The 25377-nt window shown below is 46.3% G+C and overlaps 4 protein-coding genes across 6 annotated transcripts; 2 read left to right on the top strand and 2 right to left on the bottom strand.

Moving 5' to 3' along the window:
- The first annotated feature begins 822 nt into the window (after positions 1 to 822).
- LOC119550726 (mitochondrial dicarboxylate carrier) lies at positions 823 to 2946 on the top strand. 2 transcript variants are annotated; one of them, XM_037859624.1, is made up of 2 exons: positions 823 to 1304; positions 1823 to 2946. In XM_037859624.1, the coding sequence occupies exons 1-2, from the start codon at positions 892 to 894 to the stop codon at positions 2274 to 2276; spliced, it is 867 nt and encodes a 288-aa protein (XP_037715552.1). In that variant the 5' UTR covers positions 823 to 891; the 3' UTR covers positions 2277 to 2946. The 2 variants fall into 2 exon arrangements, with proteins under 2 accessions (XP_037715552.1, XP_037715554.1); XM_037859626.1 differs by having other exon boundaries at positions 823 to 1300; positions 1823 to 2063.
- A 2703-nt stretch (positions 2947 to 5649) lies between these two features.
- LOC119548980 (nucleoporin seh1) lies at positions 5650 to 8853 on the bottom strand. Its single transcript, XM_037856576.1, has 5 exons — positions 8444 to 8853; positions 7234 to 7354; positions 6735 to 7172; positions 6060 to 6268; positions 5650 to 6001 (listed from the first exon to the last, which is right to left on the bottom strand). The coding sequence occupies exons 1-5, from the start codon at positions 8491 to 8493 to the stop codon at positions 5695 to 5697; spliced, it is 1125 nt and encodes a 374-aa protein (XP_037712504.1). The 5' UTR covers positions 8494 to 8853; the 3' UTR covers positions 5650 to 5694.
- Positions 8854 to 10078: 1225 nt separating this feature from the next.
- Positions 10079 to 23322, top strand: LOC119548978 (acetyl-CoA carboxylase). 2 transcript variants are annotated; one of them, XM_037856572.1, is made up of 14 exons: positions 10079 to 10233; positions 11599 to 11781; positions 11932 to 12317; positions 12391 to 12512; positions 14487 to 14853; positions 16063 to 16351; positions 16409 to 20142; positions 20205 to 20507; positions 20570 to 20740; positions 20805 to 21233; positions 21295 to 22164; positions 22228 to 22575; positions 22637 to 22771; positions 22835 to 23322. In XM_037856572.1, exons 2-14 carry the CDS (start codon positions 11616 to 11618, stop codon positions 22967 to 22969), a joined length of 7455 nt encoding a protein of 2484 aa, XP_037712500.1. In that variant the 5' UTR covers positions 10079 to 10233; positions 11599 to 11615; the 3' UTR covers positions 22970 to 23322. The 2 variants fall into 2 exon arrangements, with proteins under 2 accessions (XP_037712500.1, XP_037712501.1); XM_037856573.1 differs by lacking the exons at positions 10079 to 10233; positions 11599 to 11781; positions 11932 to 12317; positions 12391 to 12512 and adding an exon at positions 13523 to 13932.
- A 42-nt stretch (positions 23323 to 23364) lies between these two features.
- Positions 23365 to 24935, bottom strand: LOC119548979 (COP9 signalosome complex subunit 4). The gene is made up of 2 exons (XM_037856574.1): positions 24278 to 24935; positions 23365 to 24210 (listed from the first exon to the last, which is right to left on the bottom strand). Exons 1-2 carry the CDS (start codon positions 24863 to 24865, stop codon positions 23560 to 23562), a joined length of 1239 nt encoding a protein of 412 aa, XP_037712502.1. The 5' UTR covers positions 24866 to 24935; the 3' UTR covers positions 23365 to 23559.
- Positions 24936 to 25377: the final 442 nt, after the last annotated feature.

Here is a 25377-nt window from a genome sequence, read left to right as displayed (position 1 = left end):
AGTTACAAGGAAATCATTTTCATATATTTTTAGCAAGGAAATACCCAGGAAACTGACGTTATGCACTACAACTTGCACCAAATTCTTACGTTCCTCAACACTGAAAATTTAAAATAATGTTTAACGGCCGCTGCTCCCGAGCACTGAACTTGGGTATATACGTTTAAAAATCTGTAAAAAATCGATTTACCAACGGATTGTCGTAATCAATGGCTTATATTCTCCGTTAAAGTTCAGTCTTTAAGAAAACAACATAAAACTAATTTCGGTTTTTAGGCGTGTATTTTTAAAGATGCAATTTATGCCAGCGTTTTTGCATGTTTTCCAACTTTTTAAACTTTGACGAAGTGTAGCTTCTAAACTAATGAATGGAACTCAATGATGTGTATAAGAAAGTTAAAGGGCATTCCATTACCTGTAAAATGAGTCTTTAATGACCGAATTCGGTTTGTCACAACTCGAGTTAGAAAATAAAAAAGTGCGAAAAACGTTTTTTACACTTAAAAAAAAATTGGTACCATAGAAAAAATTTTAAATGCCCTTTTCTTAATCAGGGAGATGTATCCTACCGGAAAACAAAGGTTTCCTGAAGTGCGTATTTCATCAATTTTTTTTTGTAAACTGGTGTAATGAGAACAATGATAATAAAATGTACTTACACGGGTTTTAAGAACGAATTTTCTCAATACAAGAACAATGTACTTGAATATATCTCTCTGTGTATATTAACATAATTTAATTGCCATAGCATTCCACAAGCACGCACAAAAAACACTGTTTTTCAGTGTAAAAGATCCAAAAAACCTGTGTATCATTACTTGTCAGTTATTTGGTATTTGTTCAAAAAAATCAGTGAAACCTGTAGTAAGTATAGGGCAATCAGAGATCTCTATGGGTACTAAAGACGAGAGGCGCTTGCCGCGCTGGTGGTCCGGCGGCATCTGCTCGGCGATCGCAGTGACCACCACCCACCCGCTGGACCTGGTCAAGGTGCAATTGCAGACGCAGTCGCGAAAGGAGAGGATGCCGGTGGGCGCGATCATCAGGAACATCTACCAGAGAGGTGGTTTTTTGGGATTCTACAATGGCATCTCGGCATCGTGGTTCCGTCAGCTGACGTACACCACCACACGCTTTGCCCTGTACGAAGCTGGCAAGGATTTTGTCGACGCCGGGAACATGGGTGCCAAGATGGGCCTGGCAGCCTTCGCGGGACTCGTTGGTGGTATTGTGGGCGTTCCGGGGGACGTGGTCACAGTGCGGCTCCAGAACGACAGCAAGTTGCCGCCGGAAAGCCGACGTAAGTGAGTATGTCATGTCCTAGAGATCTTCTAGGGACCATTTAACTAAAAGCTAATGGATATTAGCTTGGAAGAGGAGCTTCCGTTCCCTGTCCGTTAAATTGTTCAATCAGAGAAATTGTGTACCTCACTGCAGTTCGGCATGTCACCAATAGGCTAATGACATCAATGTGCCGAGTTGATTAAAGTTCGATAACAAGTCGATTAAATGTTGATAGCAAAACCCTACCACAGGCCCATGTTAACAACATCAATCATTTGTATGATAATTAATGCATAATTCAAGTGTTTCTGTGGAACTTCTGATGAATTACTGAGGCCTTGTACTACAGGTCCATAAACTGTGCGCACTGCTTAAGCTGGGTAACACAGGCTTTACATTACAATAAGAACACTTGCTTACGCCTTTGAAGTATGCAACATCTTTCACAATGGTGGCGTTTTGTATCTCGTGCTTTGTTCTCTTGTCTGCAGTACCCTTTCCCCTTTATCAACACGTCTCATCGAAACCAATTCCTCAGCTACAAGAACGTGTTTGACGGCCTGTTCCGCATTTACAAGGAGGAAGGCTTGTCCAGTCTCTTCCGTGGCACTGTGCCCGCCGTGTCGAGGGCCATCTTGCTGACCATCGGCACCAACGCCGCCTACGACCAGGTGAAGCAGATGCTCAAGAACGCCACAGGAGCAAAGGATGGTGTACCGCTGCACTTTGCCACCTCCACGATAGCCGGATGCATTGCCACGGTCATAACGCAACCGCTCGATGTGATTAAGACCACTTTCATGAACGCCAAGCCGGGCGAGTTCTCCGGAATTGGGGGGGCCTTTCTCAGCATCGCCAAGCAGGGTCCGTTGGCCTTCTATAAGGGCTTCATTCCGGCCCTGATACGAGTCAGTCCCAACACGATCATCACTTTTATCTTGTACGAGCAGGCGCGACTCCGCTTCGGTTATCTGCCGCCAGATGCGAAGTGATGCTCCCAATTCCGTCGCCATTTCGCTTTTAAATTTTTAATATTTTATATTTTACAAATGCACCGAATCGGAAATAATCCGGATCTAACAGACTGCCACTGTGCTCACTAGACCGCTGGACCACTGGATCGCGGACCGCTGACCGCTGACCGCTGGTCAGCCTGCGCTGGGGGTCAACGAATGCCGCTCACGGTTTATAAAATTTGCATACGCTTATGCATTTCTGAGCAACTAACTAAGCACGTGAGCACCCAATCCGCGGCGGTTAGTTAAGCCGGCTGCACATTCGCCGCCCGTAATTAGGGAGCGGGGTTAGCAAGGTGCTGGGGTCGCAACCCCGAACACCAAAAACTGAACCCGAAACCGCAGGAGAAACCGGAAGTGTTCGAGAAAAACTGGAAAACAGGCCCAGGATCTTGTCTCCGCTCCAGAAACATAAACACCGAAAGGGAAACTGTATCACAAAAGTAGCAGGGTTAAAATAAAGCAAGCTACTTTTTTTAATATAACTGGATGTGGTATAAAGGATTATTTTCAAAAGTTTTCAAGTTAGCTAAATGTTTATGAAATTTCAAGTAAGAACTCCTACAAACATTAAATCGAATGAAGTGCAAGTCACCATCTGATTCAAAACTTGTTTACTATATTACTTGAATAAGTGATTTATAAATAAAAACCATGATAAAGTATTCTTTATAAAAGGACTAGAATTAACTACGATTCTAATATTTTGATTAATAGAGGCATTCGTATCCGATGTAAATTAGTAACAAAATATGGGCAAAATGTAAGGTGAATTTGACTGTAAAATGAAAAATCCATATTTATTCTTCTAAATCAATTTAATCCCCTTCGAAGTAATCCCCTTCCGATAAAATACACTTATGCCAACGATTTTTTCAATCCACGAAACATGTCAAACAGTCCGTTTTTGGTATAGCTATCAGCGCCTTCTTCGATTCTGCTTTTAACACCTCAATCGACTCGAAACGCTTATCCCATAATTCCTGTCATTTTAGACGAATTGCTTCACGTAAACGACGCATAACGGTCAAATAATATTCGTTATTAGCAGTCATGTCATGAAGAGTCCTGCCAACTCCAGAACAAAGAACTAGCCCAAAATAGTAGGCCCGCGAAGTTTAAATTAAAAATTCACCTAACTTTTTGCCCACGGTAGTATTTCAAAAATTAAATCTCGAATTCTTCGGAGAATGAGGTTCAAAAATGCCAGCGAATACAGTTTATATATACATATTTATTTTCTATTCCTTGTTCTAATAATAATATAAATATATAATAATATATCATTAATTTATCATTCACAAAATTTGAAATATATAAGTCAGTTGACAGTAGTGCTGCTGGGCTCCATTGTGAATATAAAATAATATGGTGTCCCATAGCGGATCCATGATTTGGTTGTGAAGGGGGTTTTCAAAACCAATTTGTTGTTGACTTTTTGAATATCACTTCTTCTCAAAATGCGTTTCCCACAGTCAGGGAAAAATGATAGCAATATGTCTTAAATCCCTCAGTTCTTAGTTCCCAAATGAATAGTTTAATTTAATTTGGTAGAATTCCAGTACTTGCAATTAGAACCAATAGCCCACACCGAAAAATCACTTGAAACCAAAATTACATTGAAACCGAGCAACCAGAATTGCTGTCCGTGGAATATGGGAAAATCCGAAATCACCCCTAAAATAAAAAACAAGAAACAATCTTTTGCGCATTAATTTATTTTTGCCGGTTAAACACATATAAATGCTTCGGGAGTTACCACGTATTCGGCTATGTGAGAGACCCCTGAGCTTTGACTTCCCACGCGATTTACCAACCACCACCCACCGGGTCTACTATAAAATGTCTAAGGGTGGTTCGGCTCAGAGATCGGCGTCAACACCATCGCCTTTAACATAATACATACGTCAAAACTTCCAATTAGAGACAATCATTCGGATCTGGGACGGGTAGTATTTCTGACATCGACGCATGCGGGGTGGTTTTATCAAATCCACGCTACAAAAACCATTGAGCTGGTCGGTCGGGATTTCATTCCTTCGATTACCAGCAGAGCAACAGGATCAGGAGGCCGAATACCCGCCGTGGGGTGGTTGCATATCATTATAATTGTGTGGTGTCATCGAAAGTGAAAATGATTCCTGTTTTTATTGCGGTTCGAGTCAATTAAGTGGAATATTTCGCGACATTTCTGAATGGTTTTTCGTGTTAAACATAATAAAAACGTTGCTATGGGCACTTGTTGTGTTCTAATATTTAATTTATGCACATGTGGATGGAATGTAAATGCACTTAAGCCGAATTTTATGATCCATTGATTTTGTTCCAATGAGAGGGGTTAATCGAACACACATAACCCATAAATAAAAGTTAATAAATGGATTTGAATGCAACCACTGAACCTGAAAATGCGTTTTTCTTCTTGTATTCTAGTTTATCAATTCGATTTTGCCTGCGATGTGGGCTTTTAAAAATAGCTAGCATATCAGATCTGCCGTTCTCGCTCACACACACATAAGTGACGCAAGAGAGAGCACTTCTTATTATTATTTTAGTGCTCACTCTTGTTTGTCATGTGAACTTTAATTTTGTTTTGATTTTTCGCTTTCCGGGGAAGTTGTCCGAAATCAATATTGCTCCAGTTTGCCGGCAAAAGTTTGAGTATTAGTGCATATTGTCGTTAGTCCCTGTTACATTTGGGAAACTAGATCCCCACGTTTTGTGATGTAACGCGAGAATGCACGGAAGGAATCACGATCTATAAAATACTAAACACAACAGAGAAATGTGGACCAGGAAGATACTTGTTGGATTTATTAGAATGCAGGCTCCTATTCCGAGACGTAAGTGGGATAAAAAAAACACCACCAATTCACATCCCTCCCTAATGTTTAGAATGCTTTCGGAATCTTTTATAACAGCATTTAGTTTATCATTGGTCGAATGTCAACATTAAGATCTTCAAATTCTAAAAAAATTATATTGCTCATGCTGTTACAAGCGATTTATTTAGTTGAAAAGGAATTCTGGCCTACTAAAATATTAAAAGAACATTTCTTTACCTTAATATTATCCCTATGTATAATTAAAAAAAGGAATATAAAAATGTTTTCCAACTTTCTTAGTACCCGAAACTAATAACACAATTTTGTTATCGGTATAAATAAATTGTATTACATGTTAGTTTGAATATATCGGTATAAAAGAATTGTAATGTATAACAACAATATATAAGAAAAGTGTAAAGTGTATTCCACAACTAGAAATTCTTTTAACTTATTTTAGGCATTTGAAAATATTTAGTCAGGAAGAAACGTTTCTACCCAAAATGAAAAGTAACCAAAAGAGATTTAGCTTAGGAATTTATTCGGGACTCTAAAGGTTAAGTACAAGATCAGTGCCATGGCACCTGGTTGCCGATGGTGCCCTTCTTGTAGAACTTGGCCGTGGCCGAGGCGGTGGTGGCCAGCGTCGGGGTGGGCGGAGCTGGCTCGTAGGTGGGTCCACTGCCCTCCGCCTTGAGGACGGCGGCACATCGCCATTGCCTGTTGTAGTTCATCCGCCACAGACGCACGCAGCCGTCGTCGCCCGTGGAGATCAACATGGTGGCCAGCATATTCCAGCAGACGCGCCACACAGGACACATGTGCTCACTGAATTTGATAGTCTGGATGTCCAACTTCGAAACGCCAGTGGCATCTCTGAAATTATAGACATTATTTAGAATAGATTCTCTTTAAATATTGTTATCAATCTTACGTCACGCCCCGCAGGTTTACAATGTAGAGATCCTTGCTGGCCACTGCCAGCATGTGGAAGGTGCGACCGGCATTAGGAGCAAAGGCCACATCCGTTACCGGGTCGGTTATGTCATTAACAGTGTCGATTTTCACGCACTTTCGGGCATTCTCGCTGTAGGCAAATAAAAACACCTTCCCGGTAGGCGTGGCCGCCTCGTCGCTGCCGGCCTGCAAAAAAAAAAGAGAATAAAATATAATTTGGTTAATAAGTATGGCAATTTGGTGTCAACACTTAGCGCCAGTTTCTCATCCGCATGTAGGTTTAAAACTCTTAATATCCATACGATTTATGGGAACACTTTATTTTACCGTGCGGAAGAGAAAACGACCTATAATCTTTAAATAACATCTTTTAACCCGGATATCTTCACTTTTGTACCATAAAATAAATTGGAATTCCAAAGAATACAAGTTTCGAATACAGAATTGAAAAATAAAAAAAATCATAGGGATATCTGATACATCCTGCTTCTTAATTCTCCTTCAACTTATATAGTTAAATGTTAGAACGATGTCATATAAGAGGATTTTAGATGCATTTCAATTAAATATTGTGCACGCTAAGATTCCATTTAGCTATCATGGATAATTTGTATTTTCTGTAGATCTCTCTTAGAGATATATGTATGCTCACCGCCAGCAGTTGGGTGACCATGTATGTGGACGTGTTCCAGGATAAACAGCTCAGCGGCAGCTTGTTGGCGATCTCGTGCTGCACGGGCCACTGCGAAAGGTTCATGATGTCCGGGGCTTCGTAAATGCGGATGATGCCGTCGGCGGAGGCGGTGGCCAGCAGGAGTCCCAGGTACTTGGGCGCAAACTCCACATCCGTGACGCTGGTCCGCGAATCCACCAGGGTGGTGCGGCGCACCCATCTCCGGGATGGGGTATTGCTGGCGGAGATCTTATCGCCTATCACCTCCTCCCAAACGGAGGCGGTACGATCGAACGAGCAGGTGGCCACCACCTGGCCGAACTCCGGATGCGCCCAGGACACGCGCCAAATGGAGCCGGAGTGGGCCTTCCAGCTGCTGGTGACGCTCCACTTGCCCTGCCCGTCCTCATCCCAGATCTGTAAGTAGAAATTCCGGATCACAGAGGTCTTTATCGCAGAGAGAAAACCAATCCATTACCTTTACTGTCTGATCGCTGGAGCAAGTGGCCATCCGGCGGCCGTAATAGTCGAAGACCACATCGTGTATTACGTCCTTGTGGTCGGCAATAATGGGTTCCACGTCGAACATGCTCAAAAACCTGGTTATTTGCCGAAATTGTTGTTTATAAAATGCACGCGCCGAAAAATCTGCGCCGCTAATGCAGCCCTGGGAGGACAGGGTTGGTTTGCACCCGCCGAACAGCTGTTGATTTCCTCGCCCAGTATTTTTCAGTATTTCTCAACGAACGGCCACACCAATCGAGTGTGAATAATTACGCGTGAAATACGAACAAATATCAAGCGAAAAATAACAAACACAGCACTGCAGTCGATCACAACCTGATAACTTATCAGCCGTGCCACACGCCCCTCTGGGAACCGCTAGGAACTGTGAAATAGGGGAGTCAAGGCCCCAAAGTCCTAGGAGAGAGAGTTTTGCACCCGGAAAAGAACAGTTACACACAACAAAATTGCCAACCGAAAGAAACGTGCGAAGCGCAGTGCGATGGAGAAAAGTAAGTGCGGTAATCTAAGCGCTAAACGGGTAATTACAGCCCGATTCGAAATGTATGCGCATATATGCAAATCGGCGGGGTGAATAACCCCCCAGCATAGACAGAGATCGGGACCCGCGTTTGTTTATCATTTGAATGCGCTGGCCAAAGTGCCGAATTCTATCAGAGTATTAAAGTGCAGTGGGCAGCATAAATATAAATTCACATTCCCATTCTTTTCATCTGCAATATGCTCGCCTTCTTTCGCTCTCTCTCGTTCTCCCACTCGTTACTGACCTTGATTCCTATTGGATTTTACACATCGCGCGATGCCCGTGACGTATGTATGTATGAGTGTGGGCGAGTGAGCAGCATAGCTGCGCGTGTGTGTGTCAGCCGGCTTCAATTACCTAATAAGAATTAAATTGAGGACTTGCATCCCCATTACAGATAATTCAGCATCTCTTTTGGAAATGTTTACACAATATTATATTAAACATATCATCAAATGAAATCCCTTAAAGAATTACAACCGAAAATTCAAAGGGCAGTCCCAAAAATGCTGTTGTGGTATTTAAAAACAAACCCACTTGTACACTGGGAAAAATTTAAAACATGTTGAGTAATATAGAACTAATCATATAAATACCATAAATTAATGTAATAGTGGGTTAAAATAAAGGGATTCATTACTTTGTTGTACGCCGGATGCCTTCTTTAAATGTATCATCCATCTTCAACATGCCTTCCAGTCATTCGAACACAATCTTAGTTCGGTTCTGTGTAGAAATCCTACAGATAAGCCCATCGAAATCAGGCGTTTCACACGCGACCGACTTCGGTTCTATTATTATTTGGAGGTGATACCAGTAGACGGTTTTTTTGTGGCCACGCGCCAAACATGAATAATTTGACCAAAAATCGAAAACCAAAATACAAAAAATTTCCGTGCGATAAGATCCCGGGAAAGATTTCGAGGCCCGGAGACCCGTCACCGTTAAGTATTAATCATAATCGGTCGCCAAGGCCAATGCCGAAATCGGAAGATTTTTCAGGCACTCGCCCTCTCCTATCTGAGATTAAAGCGGGCGTCGCGTCGGGAATTTCTTTTATGACTTTTAAAAAACCTCTGCCGATGCCGGGAGCAACCGTACAAGCCGAACAATAAAAAATGAAAACAAATCAGCGGCATTTGCGTGTTCTGCTCGTGGCAGCGGACTGAATTCGTTAATGATTCGATTTCAAGTGCATCGCGCTAATCAATTTCTGGCGTTTTCGCTCATTTAACCCTAATCAGCATCGCTTGCCACTTACGCCAGCAAATTGAGAAATTATGGTTGTTGTTGTTATTGTTATTGTATTACCCTAGAGTGCATTACCGTCAGCGGATGGGTCAACTTTCAGATTAAATCCAGGTGGCGCTGCCCCAACAAAAACAACAGCACAGTTAAAACATCGGCGACCTTGACATTGAAAAGCTCCCACATTGGCACAGATACATTTAAGAGAGCAGAGAAAGACGGACTTATAGAGACAGAGAGGGAACGACAACTACAGCTTGTTGGCAACAGCTGATCACCATCGACATATCGCTCTTATCTCGATTTATCAAGTGCAGACCGTTAGGAACGTATTGCCCTCAACAGTGGAACTTTCGTAAGACGAACTTCTGCCTTGACTCTAGGTGTTGTAAACAAATTTGTGTTATCTATTACGCAGTTTAAACCAAAAAATAAAAGTTTTTGGTCGTTAAATATTTTTAAAAGATCTATTATCTAAGATTGGTTAATATTTTTAAATCAGACAATTGAAGAAAACTCAAACAGTGTAGTTATGTTATCTCAAAAACCACTGTGTTTACTATTTAAAGTGTGTATTCCACACATAAATTTGTTTTTAAAATTAAATCAGAGATCTAGTCATTCGTAAAATGTTATGGCCTATTCATTTTGAATGAAGATCACTCAAGCCGTTGGGCAATACTTTTACAATTACCCGTGTCGGCCTTATAAAAGTGCTTTTAGTGCCAGAGATTTCCCTGTTTAAGTCGACCGTTTTACTGTTCGAATTAGTGGGGCTCACTTGTACGCTTGTATTCCTTCTGGTCACTCAGCGCCGGCAACAACAATTGGCTTGGCGACCCGCGAGACCCGCCGGCGATTAACATACGAGCGCAACAACCTGAACACGCACAAACACAGGTCCGCGCACGGAAACCTGGCCATAGCTATAGTTGATATTGATAGTGGCGACGTCGAAGTCGAAGTCGGCGCTACGCGGGCAGCGGTGTCCAGGCATCGATAGCGCTTTTCGGACGAGCATGGCCCAGTTGAGTTCCAAGCGTCGGTCACTGCAGTAGCCATCTAGAAATCGTGCGGAACCAGTCAGTCTAGGAAGTTGAATCCGATCCTATTCGATACGATCCGATCCGACCTCGTCTTCGAAACTTACACCAGAAACTAGACAAAGGCACACGCAGAGTGGTAAAGCGAGATCAAACCGTAAACCTAAAAATAACCTAAAGCTAAAACTAAACCAAATAAAACCTAGTCAAGGTCCCCGAAAAGTGTTGCCCCCAAGATTATCGCAGTTAGTAAGACTTCTGTACTTTCGGCTGTTGAGTAATTCAAACAGATGCGGAGCCCTCGAGTTCTTATCGTAAGATCGTCCGTAGAAAAACATACGACTCCACTTGGGAGGTGTTTATAAAGCTACTCGAGTGCGGATCCACACCTGTTGAGTCGTTTCTAGCGCGGAGTGTAACCCAAATCCTAGTTCACTTCGGGATTTCCGAGTAAGGCGCCTGCCGCGGGGCGTTACATAACACCCGACTGTTGCCAGAGATCGATTCCGGTGTCTAATTCGACTTTCCTTGCCTTTCAAAGCCCCGCTGGCTGGCACACTTATACACTGTAATGCCAAAATCATTGACCTCTTCTACTGGCCATACCAATTTGCATTTCCACACCGCCAACTGGGGTTTTTTTCTGTCAGTCTGAGTTGTTTCCATTTTCTTTCGCACTCTTCTGCGTTTTGTTTTAAATTTTAATGCGCTGCACATTGTACCCCCAATATCCAACATTAATTTTAGCGTTTTTAACACTCTGCCGAAGGGGATTATTAGTGGGATTGCTTATTAGTACAGCAATCTTTGACTTTTGGCCCGGGAACACTTTGAGCTTCTGTATTTTTGCATAGTATATTGAAAACAATATGTGCATATACTTAGAGTGGAATGTTTATTGACTTGGTTGTGTTTAAGTATAGACTAATTCGAATTTGCCACCTAATGATCTGTCAATGATTACACGTATGTCTAACGTAATATACAGATCAGTAGATAACAGCTACCACGTAATATATAGATCAGTAGATAACCGCTACCATCGCTTGATTTTCAACCTTAACCAACGAACTTCAAAAATGTCCTATTATTGTTTTGATATTTTCGATGCAATCACAACCTTTGAACTATTTAATTAGGACACCCTAAATTATTTTTAGTTTTGAGACAGAGTACTCCTTATTCGCTAACCATGTTTCTTATCAACTCCTCATTGACCTGGCAACGATTTATTTTTGGTTTCCATATGGCTGTTTTTCGGTTTCTTAATTGTATCTGTCCAACTAGTTTATGCATAGATTAGCATTTTTATTTTGTTTTGTTTCGCCGCTTTGGCCTACAATTTCGTGGCAAGGTTTTTGAACTTGAAAAGTCTCCGAAACGAGATGATGCGAAACCCATAGCAATGCACAGGCACTTTCACCGTCCCCACAATGTAAATTAAGCCAAGCCCGACACAAGATACGATTATCTAATCCGATTTGCATTCACCGATTTAAAGCAGCTTTTTGGATATAGCCGATGTTGATCACACTATTAGGCACTCTGGCTGCTTTTCTCGCATTCCTCTTAACATTGATCTTTGGCCGCGGCCAGAAAAGATTCAAACCCGTCCAGTCGTCAGCAGCACCATTGGCCACGACAGCAACAACTAGCGACAGCGACAACAGCAACACCGCTACCAATCGTAAGAATCCACAACTTTGTTACACCGAAACACTTGAAGGGCACACAAATCGCACACCTAGCTGATAACCCAGTATAATTAGTCTGTAATGTGTGTGACTTTTGACCACGACTAACTTTTGTATTACTTTTCTTATCTCTGTGCTTGCAGACAACTCCAGCGTGATTGCAGCTACAGCAACAACAACCACAACTGGCAACCCTTCGGCTGCACCAGCGACACCACCTGCCGCAGCAACAGCAGCGGTGAAAGCGGGTGACAAGCGATTCCCCAAGGCCTGCATCAAGAAGGTCAAGTTCTCCAGCGAGAGCCTCAAGTCCGAGGTGGAGGAGCTGTGCGAACAGTTGAAGGACAGCGCACTAACCGACCTGAGCAACGACAACATCCGCATCACCTGCCATCAGAACAACAACAACAGCATCAACAAGAACAAGAACAACAACAGCATAGACATTAACATTGTCAAGATGAGTGAAACAAATGAGTCCAATGAGACCGCCGCCCAGTCCGCGGAGGGCGAGAGGCCCAGCTTTCTGGTAAAGAGCACTGTAATCCCAATCTGTTGGCACCACCACTAACGATTGTATATTTGTTTCGACCATCCCACAGGTGGGCGACGAGATCGATGAGAAGGCTGCCGAGGCGGGCGAGGCCTGCGACGAGTTCCCCCAGAAGATGCAGAACGATATTCGGCAGAACGGCGATATTTCCGAGCGGCGCAAGCGGTTGAGGTAAGGCGAATAGGGTTTACCCAAATCAAAAATAGCTATAACATCAAAAATACATTATCGGTATTACGATGGCAGCATTTTATTAGTCAGCAGTAAAACTTTTCCATCAAAGTCAAAAATGTGATGGCGAAAATAATTGTACTAAACTATTAAATTGTTTTATATAGTACAGCGAAAGTCAGGCCAAGTAAAATTTAAAATTTACATTTATCTTAAATTTTTCAAAAATCTTGAACAGCACTATAGTTTTAAATTGTTTATCTAGAAAATGTATAATAGCCTTATCTTGTTCAATTCATATATTTTAATTTTCAAGTTCAACCTTATCTGTAGAATGTCTGGAGTATTTCACGTCCTTGTATTAGATAAGGATTTTTCAAAATCCGTCAAACAATCCACTTGAATGAAAGCTATATTTTTAATTAGACACTTCAATAATGAAGCGATTATAACTAGAGATTCGTTTATAGTTTTGATTGTTGCCAACTGCACAGGCATTTCCGCTCAGTGTAGCGAGCAAAACAAAGAACAGGTGACTGCGTCACAGCCAAACGCCGCCAAACATATCGCGTGAGTTTAGGGAAAAGAGACGGCACAAAGCTCGGGACCGTGAGTGCGACCGAGAGGCAGTCTCAGTCCCCCAGCTTTCCGAGAACTTTTCGCGGTGCGCAAACATGGAGAGAAAAAGTGAGAGGGGGCCATCAAAAAGAGAGTGCCATGTGGGGACGCCGCGTTTTGTTTTCATTCATAATGCTTAAAACTTGTTTTGCCAGCGACTGGCCCGCTCTTCGGGTCTCTCCGATTCTCCGCTTCTCCGGCCAACGCGGCGTATGAGCGATGGTGGCCAGCACCGCTCCGAGGTTCAGTTCCCAGGCAGTCGTCGGCTCCGTCGGTCCGCATTCCGCAAACCCCAGAAACTCGAAGAATATAACCCACAAGACCCAGCCCGTTGCCCAAATAAGTTTCTCGCGTGTGCGGACATCGTTCGACATTGATTTTTGTGTTTTTTTCGGCCAGCGGAGCGCGGTGAAAGTGGTGCAGTGGCACTAAAATATTTTCGCTTATTAGTCACACTTGCATAATTGCGAGGAGCCCCCGATAAAAAACGACGATCCCCTCGCCAGAGTTCACTTTGGATGCTATTGGCCCTCGTGGAGCTAATTAGAATGTTGAAGCGTCGTGCCAGCAAGCGTTTCGTACTTGTTGAATCCGGTGAAGACAACGCCAATGGATCGGGTTCAGGCTCGGGATCAGGAGCGGGCTCGGGCCCCATTATACCCCAATTTGTTGCCGTAGATTGTGGCCAGGACGAGACTAATAACAATGCCAACGAGATGAGTGCCAACATCAGCAATCACAGCGCCAACAACAACCAGCCGTCGCCATCGCTACTCGGCGTCCCCGTGGTGGGAACCCTCAAGTAAATCCCATATCAAATACCCCTGTTTGTTTAGTGCAATGCAATACTCGTCGACTGGTTGTAAACAAAAGCGAATTATGTGCAAGAACTTTTGATCATGTCAGCTAAACCGGTTTTGTCAAATCTTCTTGCCATTGGCCCGCCCCTCCCTTTGCTTTCCCACCTGTCTCATCGCGCCATTATCTACACATATCAGCAAAAATTGGGGTATTGATTTAATAAGGTCTTATATTTAACAGATTAAAAACGTTAAGCCACGGACAAAAAGTGTATAAGTCGAAGCCCACCTTCAAATCTACAAATTTAGGGTTTCCTAGGACTTAAATCTCTTTATTAGGTTTCTAAAAGTCCGGTTTGAACAATAGGACATTGTATTTTAATAATTACTACAGGGCTATTTCTAATTGGTTTTAAAAGGATTTCAAACCACTATTTATATTTTTTGTTTTAAAGGTCTCTGCAAATCTGTTATTCCCTGTCCTCTGGGATCCCATCCGTTTTCACTGCATTTCTTATATTATTCTTACTAACTCCTTTCTCCTGATCTTTTCCAGGCCGAGCATGTCGCGAGGCACTGGCCTGGGCCAGGATCGCCTTCAGGACCGTGACTTCCACATCGCCACCACTGAGGAGTTCGTGAAGCGTTTCGGTGGCACCCGTGTGATCAATAGAGTCCTGATCGCCAACAACGGAATCGCGGCCGTCAAGTGCATGCGTTCCATCCGAAGATGGGCATACGAGATGTTCAAGAACGAGCGCGCCATTCGGTTTGTGGTGATGGTCACGCCGGAGGATCTGAAGGCGAATGCCGAGTACATCAAGATGGCGGATCACTATGTGCCCGTGCCCGGCGGATCCAACAACAACAACTACGCCAACGTTGAGCTCATCGTGGACATTGCGCTTCGCACTCAAGTGCAGGTGAGTCCGGAATCTGGGGGCCACCGCCTTGTCGGTCCGTATTGTCTATTTGGCTTAGCCAGCTCCGCCTAAAACGCATCGTACGATTTGTATTTGCACTCTGTCAATCGGAGGAACTAGCAAAGTTAAGCGATCGTCCCGCATACCAACAAAGAGACCCCTATTTGTGTTCGAGTGTTTACGAGACGGCCGGCATTTGAAAGCAGATAGATATAGAAGACTGTATGTGTCAGCCAACACTGTGCTACAAAATGTGACTAAATACCCGGGGAAAGGTTGTTTATGGCTTTACTTCGAGATATGAACAAAGTATAAGCCGACTGCCCTGCCCAATTTCCGAAATTGGTCATCTTATAATATACGCTCGAGAGCAATTCAAATGTATTTTATGAAAGCCTGTAGTTTGTTTTCACGGACACTTTTACTGTGTAAACGATTGTACGTGCCAATTACCAATTAACAAATAAAATAACATGTTTTTGAATAGGTATACATACATCTTGAGAACTACAAAGGCTACTAAGGCTTAAATGTAATGTCTTTTTAATTTTTAAAACAGTTTTGCGTAATTTTAATTTATTCAGTTTTTAAACCAAATCCAAAGCTAGTAAAGCTTGCTAGGATGTGATAATGACATTATGACATTTATTGTGATATTGATTTTTATTAATGTTAATAGATTTTTAGATTATTGCTTAGATTATTAATGCTATAGATGTATTGTTGTAGCCAAAAGTAAATAGGTAGTAATTAAAAAATAGTAATTATAGACTTATTCTTGAGATTCCCTTCAAAACCAACCTTATACCGGTAATCTAAGACCCTTCATTATTTCATTCCCCTCCCTCGGACCAGGGCCAACAATCTGGTCTAGAAACTTGCTGGTTAGATTGGAATGCATTCAAAACACTTACGAGTGGAAATTCACTGTTTAGTGTTTACTTTCCAATAGTTATTGCAGGCAACTTGGGGTTAATTAGCAAATGCGTCGAAATCTTTTTGCACAGTGTGAATTATCTATTTTGTTTTGTTTTCCGGGTGTTGTCGATGAGTGCGGCAATGACGTCACGATTGATTTTTACCAACAATAAAGCTCGATACCATAATTTTTCCCACACCCACCTCCACTCCGCTGTCCTTGGGGTGTTTGACTTATTAAATCAAAATGAACTGATTATAATCCCGTTTATGAACCGTTTCTGATTGCAGGCCGTGTGGGCTGGTTGGGGTCATGCCTCCGAGAACCCTAAGCTGCCGGAGCTCCTCCACAAGGAGGGTCTGGTGTTCCTTGGCCCGCCGGAGCGTGCCATGTGGGCGCTGGGCGACAAGGTGGCCTCTTCGATTGTGGCCCAAACGGCCGAAATCCCCACCCTGCCCTGGTCGGGCTCGGACCTGAAGGCCCAGTACAGTGGCAAGAAGATCAAGATATCCAGCGAGCTGTTCGGCCGCGGCTGTGTAACCAATGTGGAGCAGGGTCTGGCCGCAGTTAGCAAGATTGGTGAGTGAAATCCGTACGACGTTTTAAGGAAAGTGTTTAACGCATTTTTTTTCGCAGGCTTCCCTGTGATGATCAAGGCCTCGGAGGGAGGTGGTGGCAAGGGCATTCGTCGTGTGGACACCACCGAAGAGTTCCCGGCGCTGTTCCGCCAGGTTCAAGCCGAGGTGCCCGGATCACCTATTTTTGTGATGAAGCTGGCCCGCGGTGCTCGCCATTTGGAAGTACAACTGCTGGCAGATCAGTACGGCAATGCCATCAGCTTGTTTGGCCGTGACTGCTCAATCCAGCGTCGCCATCAAAAGATTATTGAGGAAGCCCCTGCCATCGTAGCCCAGCCAGAGGTGTTTGAGGACATGGAGAAGGCCGCCGTGCGACTGGCCAAAATGGTGGGCTACGTCAGCGCTGGTACCGTGGAGTATCTGTATGATCAGGAGGGCCGTTACTTCTTCCTGGAGTTGAACCCCCGCCTGCAGGTGGAGCATCCGTGTACGGAGATGGTGGCCGATGTGAATCTGCCCGCCGCTCAGCTGCAGATTGGAATGGGAATTCCCCTCTACCGGCTGAAGGACATTCGTCTGCTGTACGGAGAGTCTCCGTGGGGATCCTCTATCATTGACTTTGAAAATCCGCCGAACAAGCCACGTCCCTCTGGTCATGTCATTGCTGCTCGTATCACCTCAGAGAATCCCGACGAGGGCTTCAAGCCCAGCTCGGGTACCGTGCAGGAGCTGAACTTCCGGTCCAGCAAGAACGTGTGGGGCTACTTCAGTGTTGCCGCCAGTGGTGGATTGCACGAGTTCGCCGACTCACAGTTTGGACATTGTTTCTCCTGGGGCGAAAATCGTCAGCAGGCTCGAGAGAATCTGGTGATTGCCCTTAAGGAGCTATCCATTCGTGGTGATTTCCGTACCACCGTGGAGTACCTGATCACTCTGTTGGAGACGAATCGTTTCCTGGACAACAGCATCGACACCGCCTGGTTAGATGCCTTGATTGCAGAACGTGTGCAATCCGAGAAACCGGACATCCTGCTGGGCGTTATGTGCGGTTCGCTGCACATCGCAGATCGTCAGATAACCGAGAGCTTCTCCAGCTTCCAGACCTCGCTAGAGAAGGGTCAGATCCAGGCGGCTAACACGCTGACCAACGTGGTGGATGTTGAGCTGATCAACGATGGTATCCGCTACAAGGTTCAGGCTGCCAAGAGCGGAGCCAACTCCTACTTCCTGCTGATGAATAGCTCGTTTAAGGAGATCGAGGTGCACCGCCTCTCCGACGGTGGGCTGCTCATCTCCTTGGAGGGAGCGTCCTACACCACGTACATGAAGGAGGAGGTGGATCGTTACCGTATCGTAATTGGTAACCAGACGTGCGTCTTCGAGAAGGAGAACGATCCCTCGCTGTTGCGCAGTCCTTCAGCGGGAAAGCTTATCAATATGATTGTGGAAGATGGCGCCCATGTTGGCAAGGGCCAGGCCTTTGCTGAGATCGAGGTAATGAAGATGGTGATGACTCTGACGTCTCAGGAGGCGGGCACAGTGACATTTGTGCGTCGACCAGGAGCGGTTCTGGATGCAGGATCGCTGCTGGGACATTTGGAGTTGGACGATCCATCGCTCGTGACGAAGGCGCAGCCTTTCAAGGGACAGTTCCACCAGCCGGAGAATGCACCGGTTCCGGAGAAGCTGAACAGGGTGCACAATACCTACAAGAGCATCCTGGAGAACACACTGGCTGGCTATTGTCTGCCGGAACCTTTCAATGCGCAGAGACTAAGGGACATCATCGAGAAGTTCATGCAGAGTTTGCGCGATCCCTCGTTGCCGCTGCTGGAGTTGCAAGAGGTTATCGCCTCCATCTCTGGCCGTATCCCCATCTCTGTGGAGAAGAAGATCCGCAAGCTAATGACGCTGTATGAGCGCAACATAACCAGTGTCCTGGCCCAGTTCCCATCGCAGCAGATCGCCAGCGTGATCGACAGCCATGCAGCCACTCTTCAGAAGCGCGCTGACCGAGATGTCTTCTTCTTGACCACCCAGAGCATTGTGCAGCTGGTGCAGCGTTACAGGAATGGAATCCGTGGCAGGATGAAGGCCGCCGTGCATGAGCTACTGCGTCAGTACTATGACGTTGAGTCGCAGTTCCAGCACGGACATTACGACAAGTGCGTGGGATTGGTACGGGAGCACCACAAGGACGACATGCTGACGGTGGTGAATACCATCTTCTCCCACTCTCAGGTGGCCAAGAAGAATCTGCTGGTCACCCTGCTCATCGATCACCTGTGGGCCAACGAACCTGGACTAACTGACGAACTGGCCAACACTCTGAGTGAGCTAACCTCCCTGAACCGAGCGGAGCATTCGAGGGTGGCACTGCGATCCCGCCAAGTGCTGATCGCTGCCCACCAGCCCGCCTATGAACTGCGTCACAATCAAATGGAGTCGATCTTCTTGTCGGCCGTTGATATGTACGGCCATGACTTCCACCCTGAGAACCTGCAGCGTCTGATTTTGTCGGAGACCTCGATCTTCGACATCCTGCACGACTTTTTCTACCACTCCAACCGCGCCGTGTGCAATGCCGCTCTGGAGGTTTATGTGAGGAGAGCTTACACCTCCTATGAGCTGACCTGCCTGCAGCATCTGGAGCTGTCCGGTGGCCTACCGCTTGTTCACTTCCAGTTCCTCCTACCCACCGCCCATCCGAACAGGCTGTTCTCTCGTATGTCCTCTCCCGATGGATTAGATCAGGCAGCTGCCGAGTCCTTGGGAAGCTCATTCGTGCGCACCGGTGCGATTGCGGCCTTCGACTCATTCGAGCACTTTGAGATGTACTCGGACGAGATTCTGGATCTGCTCGAGGACTTTGTCTCGCCTGCGATGGTCAATGCCAAGGTCTTGGAGGCTGTGGAGGCTGCGGATTCCATCTCGGACAGCAGGCACAGCACCTCTATCAATGTTTCGCTTTCGGATCCCGTGACCCGGGCGAATGCTGCTGAGGAGGCCAAGTCCACGGAACCAATTCACATTGTTAGCGTGGCTGTCAGGGAAACGGGAGAGTTGGATGATCTGCAAATGGCTCAGATCTTTGGAAACTATTGCCAGGAGCACAACGAGGAGCTCTTCCAGCGACGCATCCGTAGAATTACATTTGCCGCTCTGAAGAAGCGACAGTTCCCCAAGTTCTTCACGTACCGAGCTAGGGACAAGTTCACGGAGGATCGTATTTACCGGCATCTTGAGCCAGCATCTGCTTTCCATTTGGAGCTAAACCGCATGAAGACATACGATCTAGAGGCCCTGCCCACCGCTAACCAGAAGATGCATTTGTATCTCGGCAGAGCAAAGGTGTCCAAGGGTCAGGAGGTGACGGACTACCGCTTCTTTATTCGCTCGATTATCCGTCACTCGGATTTGATTACCAAGGAGGCCTCATTCGAGTATCTGCAGAACGAGGGAGAGCGCGTTCTTCTGGAGGCCATGGATGAGTTGGAGGTGGCTTTCTCGCATCCACACGCCAAGCGCACCGACTGCAATCACATCTTCCTGAACTTTGTGCCCACCGTCATTATGGACCCGGCCAAGATTGAAGAGTCTGTGACGAAGATGATTATGCGGTACGGACCACGTTTGTGGAAGCTGCGTGTGTTGCAGGCCGAGCTCAAGATGGTAATCCGCCAGTCACCGCAGTCGCCCACTCAGGCAGTGCGCCTATGCATTGCTAATGACTCCGGCTACTTCCTGGATATTTCCATGTACACGGAGCAAACGGAACCGGAGACAGGAATCGTAAGTTGAAATAAAAACCTCTTTCTAAAATGTTTTAAAACCTTTTCACCCTTTATTTGCAGATCAAGTTCAAGGCCTACGGAGAGAAGCAGGGATCTCTGCACGGACATCCCATCTCCACGCCCTACATGACCAAGGACTTCCTGCAGCAGAAACGCTTCCAGGCGCAGTCCAACGGCACCACCTATGTCTACGATGTGCCTGACATGTTCCGCCAGATGACCGAGCGTCACTGGAGGGAGTTCTCGAAGGCTCGTCCCACTGTGGACATCCGCACTCCGGACAAGATCCTAATCGAGTGCAAGGAGCTGGTCCTTGAGGGCGACAGTCTTGTAGAGATGCAGCGTCTGCCTGGTGAAAACAATGTGGGTTTTCTATTCGACTCACAACATCAGAGAAGCTAAAACCGGTTATTTCTTTATTTCAGTGCGGAATGGTGGCTTGGCGCATTGTCCTGGCCACTCCCGAGTATCCGAATGGCCGTGAGATCATTGTAATAGCCAACGACCTTACATACCTGATTGGTTCCTTCGGCATCAAGGAGGACGTCCTGTTCGCGAAGGCTTCCCAGTTGGCCCGCCAACGCAAAGTACCCAGGGTAAGTCTGATTTTTCTCCGCGGTTCTTCATTTACTTTATGCTATTCCATTCATTTTCTTCTAGATATACATTTCCGTAAACAGCGGTGCCCGCATCGGACTTGCTGAGGAGGTAAAGGCAATGTTCAAAATCGCTTGGGAGGATCCAGAGGAGCCGGACAAGGGCTTCAAGTACCTTTACCTGACCACCGAGGACTACGCCCAGGTGGCCAACCTGAATTCGGTGAGGGCCATCCTGATCGAGGACGAGGGCGAGCAGCGTTACAAGATCACCGACATCATCGGCAAGGACGACGGCCTGGGTGTGGAGAACCTGCGGTACGCCGGTTTGATTGCCGGTGAGACGTCGCAGGCCTACGAGGAGATTGTTACCATCGCTATGGTCACCTGCCGCACCATCGGCATTGGATCCTATGTGGTGCGTCTGGGCCAGCGCGTCATCCAGATCGACAACTCGCACATTATACTCACGGGCTATGCCGCGCTGAATAAGGTAACAAGGCAGCATTTATTTTTGATCTAGAACCGATTAATAATTGTTTCCTCTTTTTCAGCTGCTTGGACGCAAGGTATACGCCTCCAACAACCAACTGGGAGGCACCCAGATTATGTTCAACAACGGTGTCACCCACAAGACTGAGGCCATCGATCTGGATGGTGTGTACACCATCCTCGACTGGCTCTCGTACATCCCCGCCTACATCGGTTGCGACCTGCCCATCATCCTGCCTTGCGATCGTGTCGATCGGCCAGTGGACTTCATGCCCACCAAGTCGCCGTACGACCCGCGCTGGATGCTCGGTGGCCGTGTGAATCCCGTGAATGCCAATGACTGGGAGAACGGCTTCTTTGACCGCGACTCCTGGAGCGAAATTATGGCGCCGTGGGCCAAGACGGTAGTCACCGGTCGCGCCCGACTGGGTGGTGTCCCCGTGGGCGTTATTGCTGTTGAGACACGCACCGTGGAGGTGGAGATGCCCGCCGATCCCGCCAATTTGGACTCGGAGGCCAAGACCCTGCAGCAGGCGGGTCAAGTGTGGTACCCGGACTCCTCGTACAAAACGGCGCAGGCAATCAAGGACTTTGGGCGAGAGGAGCTGCCGCTGATCGTGTTCGCTAATTGGCGTGGTTTCTCCGGAGGAATGAAAGACATGTACGAGCAAATCGTCAAGTTCGGTGCCTACATCGTCGATGGCCTGCGGGAGTACAAGAAGCCAGTGCTCATCTACCTGCCGCCCAATGCCGAGCTGCGAGGTGGAGCCTGGGCCGTGTTGGACTCCCTCATTAACCCGCGCTACATGGAAACATATGCCGATCCGGAGGCCAGAGGAGGTGTGCTTGAGCCGGAGGGCATTGTGGAGATAAAGTACAAAGAGAAAGACCTGGTCAAGACGATACATCGCCTAGATCCCACCACCATTGGGGTAGGTTTCAAATGCTAGTTCAACACATGGAGCGATTAATTGAATTTTTATTTTTAAATACAGCTGAAAAAGGAGCTTGATGATGCAAATACATCTGGCGACAAGGTCAAGGCTGCTCAGGTGGACGAAAAGATCAAGGCTCGCATTGCTGTGCTTATGCACGTTTATCACACGGTAGCAGTTCACTTTGCCGACCTGCACGACACCCCGGAGCGAATGCTGGAGAAGGAGTGCATCAGCGAGATTGTTCCCTGGCGCGATTCCCGCCGTTGGCTGTACTGGCGCCTGCGCCGTCTCCTGCTGGAGGATGCGTACATCAAGAAGATCCTGCGCGCCCAGGACAACCTCTCCGTGGGCCAGGCCAAGCAGATGCTGCGACGCTGGCTGGTAGAGGAAAAGGGTGCCACAGAGGTGAGCAATTTAGACTATACACTCTCGGCATCCATTACAAAATATATCATGTTATTATCAGGCATATCTGTGGGACAAAAACGAGGAAATGGTGTCTTGGTATGAGGAGCAGAGCAATGGCGAGTCTATCGTTTCCCGCAACGTGAATTCCGTGAGGCGGGATGCCATCATTTCTACCATTTCGAAAATGCTCGAGGTAAGTGTAACCAAATCGATCCAAATCGTTTCAAAACTGACTTTGGTTTTATTTGTTCTGCAGGACTGTCCCGACGTAGCGCTGGACGCTGTGGTGGGTCTCTGCCAGGGTCTGACGCCCGTAAATCGGGGCGTGGTCGTACGCACACTAGCCCAGATGCAGCTGAACGAGGAAACCTCAAACAGCACCCAGGGATGATTCTACGCTAGGTTCTAAGTTCGTTTTAGGCCCCCAATTTCACCCCTACCCTTTCCCGCCTTTCACCACATTTCTCAACCCCGTTTTGCGCTTGTAAAATACCGCAAAGCTTGCATGATGTGCATTTTGTTTAGTTGAATTTGTTTAAACGTAATTAGCCTAAATCTAGTTATGTATTGGAGTTGTAGGCATGGGTAGATTTGTTGCCTAAGTGGCCCCGATAAACTAGTTGTATCGTGTACATAATTGAATATGTATATCGCTTGAATACAAATCATTCCATTAGTTGTCTAAGAACTAAAGTCCTTTGTACACAGAGCTTTTTTTGAATTATACGAGTTACTGAAAATATATATATGGTACAATACATTTTTTAAAAATCGCTGGATGGCAAGTGGTTTTTCGTTTTCTTTTCTTTTGGTTCCACAGGATCGATAATGTACATAATTTCATTTATTTTATATAAATTAATAATGAAATCTATCGCAGTCGCGGGTAATATCCTCCGATTTGCTGCGCTCCTATTTGCCGTCTCTCATAAAAATGAAGTTGAGTGTGGCGTGGGGAAAATGGATTGGTGAGAGTCGGTTTCAGTTCAGGTTATCTAGCCAATCGGGCTCGGCGACACTTATCTTCTCTATTATGGAATTAACTTGATAGCACAATGACTGGATCTGTCTATCCCACTGCGGCAGTAGTTCGCGGTTCTCGAAGTGCACAATGCCCGAGATCTGGTCGATGTGTCCGTTCATGCGGCCCTCGGTGATCATCTGGGAGGCGATCTTTTCCGCCTTCACCGCGGGTATGTCCAGCAAGGCGCCCAGCTCCTCGAAGGTGATGTTGTTGTACAGCTTGCTGGCCGACAGCAGATTGTGCTCGAAAACAGCTCGATCCAGGATGGAGGAGCCGTCGGGAGTGGCAGCCTTTTGGTGGTCCTGCAGCAGGGCTTCAAACTCCTGCAGCTCGGAGCGCCGGATGATGCGCTCCAAGTACATTTTCTCAAGAATGCCGTAGGCCGGCAAGTGCTGGCAGCGTTCGTCCTTGAACAGAGTGGCCAGCATGCGGGAGCGCTGCTGCCCGGCAGAGGCGAGGACTGTGCAGATGAGCGCCTTCTTCAGCGCCGTCATCCTCTCGCCCTGGTCCACTATCTTGCGGTAGGAGAGCTCGTTGTATCGCTGGGCTGCTTCGATGAACTTGCGCCGGTAGTCCAGGACACGGGCATAGCAGACTTTGTATAGTACCTTAGGAGGATGCGGATATCGAAAGGTATAGTTTTGGTAGGGTTTCATCTAGCTAGATGTGATTTACCTGCAGCTCCTCGGAGTTGGTCTCGGCCTGCAGTAGCGAGGCACGATTGATGAACAGCTCGGCCTGCATGGAATCATTGTCCTCCAGGTAGAGACGGGCTATCTTTAAGTAGGTGCCCAGCTTGCACTCCACGGAGTACTGCTTCTGGCCCGTCTCCAGTGGGATGCCCACTAGCACCGTGGCCGCATCGCGCCACTGCTGATTGCGCTCATAAATGTTGGCCAGATGGAACCGGATGCCGGCCACCTGCTCCTCGAACGAGATGACGCGCGGATTGACCTTCTCCAGGGTAAAGTGGGAGAGCTGCTTCGACAGGTCGTCGGGCAACTTGCTAAGCTCGCTGCCCACGTCGTTGAGGATCTGGCGCGAGATCACCAGGCTGACGTGCTCGTTCACAATGGCCTCCACGAAGAGCCGGAGGCCGTCGATTAACTCCTGGCCGGTGTTCGCCAGCACCGTTTTCAGCAGCTGACGGTACTTGTCCGCCTGATCCTTGTGCGTGCCGGTGAAGTTGATCAGGCCCATCAGCTGGTTGCGCAGGATGGCCGTCGAGATACCCTTGTTCGTTTTTGCGTAGTTTGCGGCCATATTCACTTGTATTATTTCGCACTAGCTAAGAACAACAACGCAAGCTCATCCCCGTTATCGATAACAGGCGAGTCCGGCCGGGGCACTAATGGGGCATCAGCTTTTTTCTAGCTAGGTCTGGTAAAAGTAGCTGGAAGTTCTATAATATATGTAATGTATTGTATTTTTTACCTGTTTCAATATAAAACCCCATTAACGCCATTGCAAACCCTACCAAAATCATATTAACAAAATCCTCTCCGTCCTTCGTAAAACTATTTTATCCCATACCATTTAAGAAAGTTGTCTCACTCTAACAGTTAACTCATAGTTTTACACTGTAAGTTAGCTATATATAAATAAATAAATTTTAGCACGTTTATAAAAAAATATCAAAATAGACAAGTTACATACATTTGTATATTTAGCTGCCTTTAACCTGGGTTAAATGAAAGTCAACAGCGTAAAAAACACTATTATTATCAGTTTGAAGGTTTTCCAAGTACCCTTCCAGAAATATGGCTTTTAAAGCT

Source organism: Drosophila subpulchrella, chromosome 2R (genome assembly GCF_014743375.2).
Source record: "Drosophila subpulchrella strain 33 F10 #4 breed RU33 chromosome 2R, RU_Dsub_v1.1 Primary Assembly, whole genome shotgun sequence".
Classification (NCBI taxonomy): Eukaryota; Metazoa; Arthropoda; class Insecta; order Diptera; family Drosophilidae; genus Drosophila; species Drosophila subpulchrella.
This window is presented reverse-complemented; position numbering and strand designations above follow the sequence as displayed.